Source organism: Nilaparvata lugens, unplaced genomic scaffold (assembly GCF_014356525.2).
Source record: "Nilaparvata lugens isolate BPH unplaced genomic scaffold, ASM1435652v1 scaffold5746, whole genome shotgun sequence".
Taxonomy (NCBI): domain Eukaryota; kingdom Metazoa; phylum Arthropoda; class Insecta; order Hemiptera; family Delphacidae; genus Nilaparvata; species Nilaparvata lugens.
Genome location: NW_024091532.1, coordinates 1 through 12,170, shown reverse-complemented (window position 1 = coordinate 12,170; position 12,170 = coordinate 1). Strand labels below are relative to the sequence as shown.

At 33.1% G+C, this 12,170-nt stretch overlaps 1 protein-coding gene across 1 annotated transcript; it reads right to left on the bottom strand.

The window, feature by feature from the left end:
- Positions 1 to 1,428: 1,428 nt before the first annotated feature.
- LOC120356087 (protein white-like) lies at positions 1,429 to 10,399 on the bottom strand. The gene is made up of 4 exons (XM_039444903.1): positions 10,163 to 10,399; positions 7,494 to 7,599; positions 2,261 to 2,432; positions 1,429 to 1,546 (listed from the first exon to the last, which is right to left on the bottom strand). Exons 1-4 carry the CDS (start codon positions 10,341 to 10,343, stop codon positions 1,442 to 1,444), a joined length of 564 nt encoding a protein of 187 aa, XP_039300837.1. The 5' UTR covers positions 10,344 to 10,399; the 3' UTR covers positions 1,429 to 1,441.
- Positions 10,400 to 12,170: the final 1,771 nt, after the last annotated feature.

Genomic DNA, 12,170 nt, shown 5'->3' with positions numbered 1-12,170 from the left:
TTGGATCAGCTGATGGTTTAAGCTCGGAATGTGATTCATCATACGACCATTGATAGCTTGATTTAATCCTGTACCAAGTTGAACTGGAGTTGAACTGCCATTTTTAGCATATGATACTTAACCCTGGAGTGAGTTGAACTTGGGTTAAACTGTCATTGAGTAGTGGACATTAACCCTGGATTAAGTTAAACTTGGGTTAAACTGTCATTGAGCAGTGGACATTAACCCTGGATTAAGTTAAACTTGGGTTAAACTGTCATTGAGTAGTGGACATTAACCCTGGGTTAAGTTAAACTTGGGTTAAACTGTCATTGAGTAGTGGACATTAACCTGGATTAAGTTAAACTTAGGTTAAACTGTCATCGAGTAGTGGACATTAACCCTGGATTAAGTTAAACTTGGGTTAAACTGTCATTGAGTAGTGGACATAAACCCTGGATTGAGTTAAACTCGGGTTAAACTGTCATTGAGTAGTGGACATTAACCCTGGATTGAGTTGAACTTTTGTTAAACTGTCACTGAGTAGTGGACATTGACCCTGGATTAAGTTAAACTTGGGTTAAGCTGTCATTGAGTAGTGGACATTAACCCTGGATCAAGTTAAACTTGGGTTGAACTGTCATTGAGTAGTGGACATTAACCCTGGATTAAGTTAAACTTGGGTTTAACTGTCATTGAGTAGTGGACATTAACCCTGGATTAAGTTAAACTTGGGTTAAACTGTCATTGAGTAGTGGACATTAACCCTGGATTGAGTTAAACTGTCATTGAGTAGTGGACATTAACCCTGGATTAAGTTAAACCTCGGTTAAACTGTCACTGAGTAGTGGACCTTAACCCTGGATTGAGTTAAAATTGGGTTAAACTGTCATTGAGTAGTGAACCTTTTAACCATGAATTGAGTTAAACTTGAATTAAACTGCTAATGAGTGAGAGACATTTAATCTCGGATTAATTCAAGATTGGTTAAACCTATTCAGAAACCTGATAACATTGACGGTCTTTTAACCTGGGTTAAGTTGTACCTACTTGGGTTCGGTTAAACTGCTATTGCCCATAAACTGTCCTTAACCCTTGATTAATAAAACTCGAGTTGAACATTAATAGAGCATACCTTCAACTAACTAGACTGTACCTAGTGTCAAAAATAGTTCAAAACTTTGAAAATAGTACAGAAATTTGATAGTTCAAAACTTTTAAAATAGTACAAAACTTTGAAAATAGTTCAGAACTTTGAAAATAGTTTTAAAAAATATTAAAACTAGCAGTTCGTCATAGGGAATGAGATAGATGAGTAACTTCAATTGGTAAAAAGTAGAGAGATAACCATTCCTCTATTTTTCAAAAAAATTTTCACCTGTTTTTACTCAATTTATCAACGTTTTTCCCACCATTTTATAGTGTTTTCCTCCATTTTTTATGTTTTCCCTCTCTCAACTTCCTAATGTTTTTTGCCTGATGTCCTGTAGAGTAAAGATAGGAAAGCAAATAATCTGAATCCAATAATCAGACCTATCAAACAAAGGTAATCCATGAGGTAGTCATTCTGAAAACAAAGAAAAAAATTATTAATATTTTATCAATCTTATTTTTAATAGTTCTATGTACCGTAGTATAGAAATCATGAAATTTTGGACACGGAACTTCAATGTTTTATTTATTTATTCATTTTGCAATGCAAATGACACTAATCTAATAACATTGGTAGATAAAATAATACGGTAGCTCTTGTGCTATTTCTCTTCCAAATTTATAGGTGACAAAGTTCAAGATAAGGTTACAATTTCACGTGTGAAATTTTTCATAAAATTTGAGAGCAATATGAGGAGGGAAAATCCAGTATAATTGGGGAACATTTTAACAATGCTTTTATATCATAAACTATCAATAATTTTATTATTTTTAGTGCCGGTTGCACAAAAGGGGGTTAATTTTAACCGTGATTAATTCCACGAGGCGCAATCAGAGAAGCCGTCTTTTCAAAAAGTCTTTTCTGATTATTGGTTTTCGTGGAATTAATCACGGTTAAAATTTAACCCGCTTTTCTGAGAGAAGCCGTCTTTTCAAAAAAGCCTTCTCTGATTGGTTCTCGTAAAATAAATCACTGTTGAAATTTAACCCGCTTTTGTGCAACCGGGCTATAAAAGCTGAAAAAACTTTCCTCTGGTGATATTTCTCAAAGTTTATTAAATATCCATTATTATTTATTTTTTTGAATGAAGCCAAAAATATTTCTAAATTGTTTAGGTATATAAGTTACCTCGCTAAAATTGTAGGTTTCGAGTATAATATGTCCATCCTTAGGACATGTGGCGTTCATCCTTGTACATTTAATATCAGTGACGTCACCCCACTGGTTGATAAGAAGGGCTTCGTTTCCATACTTGAACCATGACAAGTTACTTAGCCACTCAAAGTACGGAGGTACAGATCTGAAAATTATAAAAATTAATTAATCACTTATATAGATTAACTTTATTCATTCATTTTTTATTCTATATTGATTGATACAATAAGTACATCATCAAAATGATAGGGAGAGATAAAATAAGGTAACCCTGTGCTATTCCTCTCCCAAATTCTTTATTCTTTATTGATTGATATAATAAGTATACATCATATAAATGATAGGGAGAGGAAAAATAAGGTAACCCTGTGCTATTCCTCTCCCAAATTCTTTATTCTTTATTGATTGATATAATAAATATACATCATATAAATGACAGGGAGAGGAAAAATAAGGTAACCTTGTGCTATTCCTCTCCCCAATTTAGATATGGTTACACATAGTCCCAAATAGGTTAAGTCTTGTAGCTCTTCACTTCGCAAAATTTTCAGACCACTAATATGTTCACAAAGTAAATTTTCAAATTTAGATGCTTCACAACAAAAAATAGAACAGATATTTCACATTATTATCACTTGAATAGAGAAGATTCATATATTGAAGAAATAATTTTGAAAAAGAACTGAAAAAACAAACTTAATTAAAATTTAGATAAGGTTACACATAGTCCGAAATAGGTTAAGTCTTGTAGTTGTTCACTTCACAAAATTTTCAGTCCTAGAATATTTTCACAAAACAGATTTTCAAATAAAGATGCTTCAAAACCAATAAACATATAGAAGAAATATTACACATTATTAATCGACAAATCAAGTAATATTCATTTTGTTATAGTGAGGTCCACGTTATAATGGCAGTGTTTGATTAGCAATGGTATTGCCATCCTTGTCTATCATACAACAAAGCGGATAGCGCTCTCTCGCACTTTGTCTCTCTCTCTCTGAGAGAACATTTGTTACATTTATCTAATTTCAATTATTAATGCAATATTGTATTCACTATCATTCTATATTTCATTAGTTTATTCATCCCATAGTTTTAAGATTCAAATCAACTAGTTTTTAACTTATTAGGTAGAGTTTCTTATTTGAAAATTACTTCGAGTTATAAATCCCAACAGCTCTACATAATTCATCACAAGCCGGTCATCTGTTAATGGGAAGGATATTTTATATCAATTTTTGCTATTAGAAAAAACGACTAGCAGTCAGATATTTTACAATAAATGAATTAATCACTCACTGTGACAACTTATATATATCTTTATAGCAAAAAGTGATTAAACTTGAATTTTAAAAAACTTTTGAAGTGAAAATGCACTTACTTTTTGTATAGTGACGATCGTTTCGACCTGTTGTTGGTCATCATCAGACTGTGGGAATTCACTCAGATGACAAGGCTATGTGTGGTAAGGGATGAAGGTGGTGGAATAGGTTGTGGTGGGGGTTGGGTTGGTGGATATTTAGTGTGGCGGTATTTTTGAACTTTGGACTATTTTGTCAAAGAGTGTGTGTGAAGAGAAATTTATTTGATCATTTAGGAGACTGTTGGAAACTGTTTTGTGTGGTTGTAGATTTCGTATTGTTCTAATACATTGAGTTTTCTGCTTTTTTGAGAGATATGGAGGATTTCAAGATTGGTGGCGATGTCTGTGTATGTGTGGTTTGTGGATATAATATGGTCAGCAAAGTTTGAGTGGCTATGTGGTTTATTAATGGCTCTGATGTGCTCTTTGTATCTTGTCTGAAAGTCACGTCCAGTCTGTCCGATATACAGTTTACTACAATCATTACATTTTAATTTGTAGATGCCTGGTTGCTCAAATCTCTGTTTGTTTGTTTGATAATTTTGAAAATGTTTCCTCAGTGAATTTGTTGTTTTAAAGGCAATTCTGTATTTGAGTTTTTTAAAAGATGATGCTACTTTCTGTGATTTTTTGTTGTAGTATGTGAGTGTGATAAATTTTTGGTCATTTTCCATATTATTTTTGGTTGATGATTTTGTTCTTATTTTGTGGAGTAGGTTGTCAACTAGAGTGGATGAGTATCCATTTTGTTGGGCAATGAATTTGATCGTGTTGAGCTCTTGGTTGTAATCAAATTGTGTCATGGGGATATTCAATAGTCTGTTGATCATATGGGGAAAGCTGCATGTTTATGTTGGGTTGGGTGGTGGAGGTATTGTGAATTACTGTGTCAGTTGTGGTAGGTTTCCTGTATATTTTAAATGTTTTGAAAGTATGGTTTTGTTTAGATATGGTGATGTCCAAGAAATTGATTGTATTATTGTTTTCCAGTTCTATGGTGAAGTGCAAGTTTGGGTGTATTTTGTTCAGTTTGGAGTGAAATATTTCAGTTTGTCTGGTGTTTCCTTTGTATAGAATGAAAATATCATCAACATATCTAAACCAGCTGATGATTCTGTCAAACTGATTGAGAATGTGTTTTTGTTCAATGTTGTGGATGAAGATCTCAGCTAAAATGCAAGAAATGGGGCTCCCCATGGGGAGACCGTTTGGCTGGAAATAATATTGGTTATTGTAACAGAAGTAATTCTGTGAGGTGACTAGGTTAGTGAGATTTACAATTTCATTGATATGTTCAGGTGGTGTATTATTCTGTTCTAGCATTGTTTTAAGGAATTTTACAGTTTCGGGGATTGGTACATTGGTGTATAAATTTGAAATGTCCAGTGAAGCTATTGTGGAGTTTTGTGGTATTTGGATTTTCTGAAGTTTGGTGGTGAGATCAATGTTGTTTTTCACTGCAGTATGATTATGAAAAGTTATGTTGTCTCTTATGGTGGTATCTAGTAGTTTGGCTAGTTTGTGGGCAGGTGCTGTTGTGTGATTGATCAGTGGTCTTATTGGTACATCTTGTTTGTGTATTTTTGGGAGGGCGTTGAGTCTGGGTGATTGTGGGTTGATTTGTTTGAGAAACTTTTTCTGGTTGTTTGGGATTATGTGCTTGGTTTGGTTGATGGCATCTTTTATTTTTGTTTGATATGTGTGAGTTGGGTCAGTTGAGAGTTTGACTATGTTATTGTCATTGATGAATTTGTCTACTTTCTGGTCTATGTCTGTTTTATGCATTATAACTGTGATGTTGCCTTTGTCAGCATTAGTGATGACTAGGTTGTGTTGTTTCTGCTTGTTTTTTATGCTTTTCAATATCATGTGTTCTGGGTTGTTTTTTTCTGAGGGCTTGAAATTGTTTCTGTTTCTTGTTATGTCCTGTCTCAAGTATTCTTGGTCAGGTAGGGTAGTGTTTTGTATTGCAGTCTCTGTGTCTATTATGGTATTAAAACAACAAATTCACTGAGGAAACATTTTCAAAATTATCAAACAAACAAACAGAGATTTGAGCAACCAGGCATCTACAAATTAAAATGTAATGATTGTAGTAAACTGTATATCGGACAGACTGGACGTGACTTTCAGACAAGATACAAAGAGCACATCAGAGCCATTAATAAACCACATAGCCACTCAAACTTTGCTGACCATATTATATCCACAAACCACACATACACAGACATCGCCACCAATCTTGAAATCCTCCATATCTCTCAAAAAAGCAGAAAACTCAATGTATTAGAACAATACGAAATCTACAACCACACAAAACAGTTTCCCAACAGTCTCCTAAATGATCAAATAAATTTCTCTTCACACACACTCTTTGACAAAATAGTCCAAAGTTCAAAAATACCGCCACACTAATATCCACCAACCCAACCCCCACCACCAACCTATTCCACCACCTTCATCCCTTACCACACATAGCCTTGTCATCTGAGTGAATTCCCACAGTCTGATGATGACCAACAACAGGTCGAAACGATCGTCACTATACAAAAAGTAAGTGCATTTTCACTTCAAAAGTTTTTTAAAATTCAAGTTTAATTTTAATAGTGAAAAAGTATGGATATACAACAGAGTAAAAAAGTGATTCAATAATAAGCAATTCGTGATGGGAAACAACATTGAAGTATTTTATATCCTTCTAAAAGAATCGACAATTATTTGTTGAAACACCGCCGATTTATGAAGTTACATCACATTATTATATTATCATTATCCTAATTGCATTTCTTTATTTATTCTCATTGATTAATTATTTATACTTCTTGAAGTTCGTTGAATAACTAGCATTATCGTCATTTAATGTAAATTAGTGTATAAGCCAGTAAATATTGTAACATACATAAATAAAGAAATCTAATCTAATCTGATCTCTCGTATAAGAAGCAAGAGCTATTCTTTTCTACTTTTCAATATCTTGAATCACATGATTTTTTCTCTCTTCCTTAATCAAGAGAAAGGTGAATAAAACTCTCCTTCTCCTTCTATAGTGAGGTCCACGTTATAATGGCAGTGTTTGATTAGCAATGGTATTGCTATCCTTGTCTATCATTCAACAAAGCGGATAGATCTATCTCTTTCTCGCTTTGCTCTGGTGTCAGATCGTCTTTTAACAATGTAGAATTGATAACTAATTAACATAATATTTCATCTTATTATGAGATTTTTGTAAAATATAATTTATTGCTTAATAAAATACAATTGATTATTTCAAACGAGAATGAACAGTTGATATTACATCAATAAACCTGTATCAGCTACCGTCTATAGAAGGCATTGGACAAGACCGAGGATCGGCAACGTTGTTCTGCTATCTTTCTCCCCTGCCATTACAACGTGGACCACACTATAGATTGGAACGTTGATCAATAGACAACAGAAACTTTAAAAAGGGCGTTCAAAATTTGTAAAACATAAAGAAAATTAGAGTTTAATTTGAGACATGAAAATAAATTATACATTTGTGTGTATTTGTGGCTTCAAAATTCATAAAATAACTTAATTAATACAATGTGCAGTGATAATTAAGTGTATATTTAACTATAATTTGGTGTTTTAATTTTCCTAAATTTAAAATTTGCATCTCATATTTATTTTTGGACGAAAGTTGAGCTTGAACTTCTCACAGAAGAAACATAACCTATTTTTGGACATGTATAATCAAAATTTGGGAATGGAATAGTTTTGGGCCAAGCCTGTTGTTCCTTCCCAATCATATTTATATGATTTGTTATTGGATCCACGTATAAATAAACAAATAATGAAGATAAAAAATAAACTTACCCAGCGTTCAAGAAAAATCCTCCAAAGAGTAGGAAAGGAATAACCACAGGCGGTCCGATAGATAACGCTACTGACACTGAAGAGCTTACACATGATATGAGATATCCTGCAAAAAAATACAGTGGATAATAGAATTAGAACATAATGATAAAACAAAACTCATTAATAAAGCCCCCTGTGGGTTGGGGGAGCTTTGAGTCGATCATCGTACTCAAGAATGTGTTGAAAACCAGAATCCACCCACAGTATCCATGCTTGTCGTAAGAGGCGACTAAAAGGGACCTCAAGGCAACTCCAGAAGTTGCCTTGCCTTCAAACCCACGGGATCTGCCCCATCAGGACAGTTTCGGAGGGGCAAAAAGATAAACCCAAGAGACCAGAGATGGGTGAAACTCCAGGCATAAATGTGGGTCAAGAGGCTGAGTCGAGGTTGGCCGGGTGCCGGCGCCCTAGAGGCAGTTTGGCGTCCCCTCTCTCAGCGGAAGGACCTAAAAAAAGGCCAGGAGTGGAACTCACGTAGGTCACGAGGACTAATCAGTCTGAAGAGACTGCCAAGCATATCACACTGGATTGCAACAAGGATTGCAACCAGGTGATGAATGGGATGTTAGTATAGGGAAAAACTCCTGGTTCTTGTAAAGGTGCGTACAGATAAACACGCCGCGAACATGAGCAATTCACTTTAAATCAGCTGATGCCAAGCTTTTTATATCTATATCTTACCGTTTCTGTAAAAATACAGATATAGTCAGCTGATTAAAAGTGAATTGCTCATGATCGCGGCGCGTATATATCTGTACGCACCTTAAAGGACACAGGTATTGGTTTGCCTAACTAACATACTACTTGGGAACACAATAAGCTTCGGTTGACGTGTGGGGTTCTTTGAATCTTTGGATCATTGAATCCGTCCCTTCAAAAATAAAAACAATACAAAAACTCGTAGTACCCTTTTATTAAAAACTTTAAAATTTTAACGACAAGTTTCGACCATTAATCTTTCAAGTTAAAAATGTCACATTAAAAGGGTACTACAAGTTTTTATATTGTTTTTATCAATTTGAATAAAGTATCCCATATAAGTGGAGTGATTTTCAAATAATAAATTCATGAATATATGTTATGGATCAAGAAGAGACTCAAGAAGAAGAAAAACCACAGATATCCTGCAATTTAAAAAAATCAATTTAAAATTCAATCAAATGAAAATGAATTCACAAATTTGATTAAAACAATGTAAGGTTATGACAAAGATTTTCAGTGGGTGCCAAGTACAGTACAATCCCTTATACAAATTGAATGGATTCACTCAAAATAAATATTTTTGTTGCAATTTTCATGTAGAATCTATAAGGTATTTCGACACTACGTATATGACAATACACTACAAACAAATATTTATATTAGTACAGTATCACCACAATATGATACAGTATCAACAAAATATGATACAATATCATCTCAACTTGATACACAAGTCCATAATTTGATACAAAACTTCCAAACATTGAATGAATATTCTATAAACCATGGAAAATCTTCGTATGCTATCTTTCCTCCATGATATCACTATAAATGATACAGTATCACCACAAATGATACAGTATCATCTCAACTTGATACACAATAGCATAGTTTGATACAAAACTTCAAAACTTTCAATGAACAGGCTATTCTACAAACCATATGGGATATCTTCTTATGCTATCTTTCCTCCATGTTATCACTATAAATGATACAGTATCAACAAATAATATGATACAGTATCACCTCAAATTAATACATAACATCATGATTTGATACAAAACTTCCGAAATTTAAATGAATATTCTACAAACCATATATGGTATATCTCCTTATGCTATCTTTCCTCTATGTTATCACTATAAAATGATACAGTATCACCACAAATGTGACAGTATCAACACACTATGATAAAGTACCATCTCAACTTGATACAGTATCAACACAATTATGATACGGTACAGTATTTCCTCAACTTGATACACAAAACCATAATTTAATACAAAACTTGCAAACTTTGAATGAATTCTACAAATCATGGGATATCTTCTTATGGTATCTTTTCTCCATGGTATTACTATAAATGATACAGTATCAACACACTATGATACAGTACCATCTCAACTTGATACAGTATCAACACAATATGATACAGTATCCCCTCAACTTGATACACTATACGATAATTTGATACAAAGCTTACAAACTTTGAACGAATTTTCTACAAACCATGGGATATCATCTCATGCTATCTTTTCTACATGGTACAGTATCACCACAAATGATACAGTACCATTTCAACTTGAAACAGTATCACATAAACTTGATACACAACACCATGATTTGATACAAAACTTCCAAACTTTGAACGAATATTCTACAAACCATGGGATATCATCTCATGCTAAATTTTCTACATGGCACAGTATCACCACAAATGATACAGTATCAACACACTATGATACAGTATCATCTCAACTTGATACAGTATCAACACAATATGATACAGTATCACCTTAACTTGAAACACTATACGATAATTTGATACAAAGCTTCCAAACTTCGAATGAATTCTACAAACCAAACCATGGGACATCTAGTATTCATTTTTCAATTTAAATAAATATTTTTAGTTTTAAACTCACCGAAAGATGTGGCCACATTGCTAACCAATGTTATAATGATGCCAGCCTGCACGAATTTTGAAGGTGCCGGGTTGAGCCCCACCATATAATACATCACAACTGTGAACAACACTGGAATCGCCAAAAATATTGGAACCTCGGCCAGGGTTTTACACAGGAAATACACGTCGGTCCTATACATTCCGTTGAAATGTTCCCGCAAAAACACTGGTAGTTCTGCACAGAAAACCTGCAAAATAAATTATTGAAATTCAAATAATATAAAATAGATTGAAATTTCCATCTGTAGACTGTCTGGCCGCTATGGCTTCGTATAAAATGAGCGCTGTTATCCAGAGATTGTCAGTTTGGTATAAGGGTTATCACAGAGAAGAGATCAGAGGGAACATTCTTACCGACTATTGTTTCGCCTAATGTGTAGTATCACTTATACCGGTAGAAAGCGCTTGTATACGCAAATGACGATTTCTGTCTGAGCTGAGTTAGTACTGTAGTAGGGGGACGTAGTGGGGAGTCATTGGCATCCTACACTTCCCTCTCCAACAAACCAGTGTTCTCTGTCCTCTTCTCTGTGGTGTTATCAATCCTGACCGGCAATTAGGAGGTACTGGGTTCGATTCCCGGGCTGACAAATAATTTTTGAATAGTAGCGTTCATCGAATTTCCATCTAGCTGTTTACCCTGTTGTCAATATTTGCAGTAGCAGAAGTCTTCGGGGTGAATTACAGCATTTAATTTGGATTTTCGTTTAATGATATTAAATAATTTTGTAACACGAATAAAATAAATTTGATTTATTACTGTATAATATTTATATCAAATATCCAATGAAAGCTATATCAAATAGAACTAAAGGACTTCTGCTACTGCGCTGCGAATATTGACCAAAAATTAATAAATAGGCAGAAGGAAATTGAAGAATCAATAAATGTAAGAGAATTTATGAATGAATTACAGGAAATTTCTAAAATGAATATGAATTCATGAATTATTGTTTATCATTTTGGTTTACATTTGTTTATAATTTTAATAATAATTTAATTCATCAATTATTGTTATTTTTCATTGTTGTTTCATTCTTAAAATTTCCTTTAGAAGTCCTTAGTTCTATTTAAATAGCTCTCATTGAATATTTTATTAAATATTATATAGTAATAATATTTTATATAACTGAATGAATAAATGAATTTATTTCCTTCTCAAATTACAAATTACAAAAGTAGAAATTAAATAGTATCTTGGAAATTATACTGATCACGTATCCAGTTGTGTGATCAGATAATCAAAGTATAATAATAATAATAATAATAATTTATTACAATTACAATTTCAAATGAAAAACATATAACATAACAGTATGAAGAAACATTTCAATTTTCAATGAAATTATATAACAAAATATCAACAAGGTAAAAACATTATCAACTTAAATAATAAAAATAAACTTGTATGAAAAAAAAATAAAAATAAAAGCTGTGAGTCTAGTCTAGTGATTAAGATTGCTAAAACAATACTGAAACTACTGCCTGTAGCGCATGAGATAAAAAAAACAAATAAATTGAAACAGCCCAGAAAACCAAAAACTTGAATAAATGAAATGCATTTAAATGTAATAATTAATGTAATTAATATAATACCGTACATGCCTTAGTGGAATAGTGATTCAATTGAATAATAATATTTTTATGAGAATGGTGCCGTTGAACAATGCTAGCTCAACATGCACCATTATCTAACAACATTTCTAACCATCCAAACGTCGTTCACTGTGAATAACCAGCTCTTTGCTCTCTCACAAAAGATAATAAAGGAATCACACTTCTCAATTCAATTGGCAATTTATTGTAAATATAAGGTCCTAAGTACATAAACAAGTGCCATAAAAAATCCTGCTCACCTTTGGTGTCCTACATAGTAGCTCCTTAGTGTCCTAATATTATCTATAGTATAAAAGCGAAATGGCACTCACTCACTCACTCACTCACTCACTCACTCACTGGCATAACTA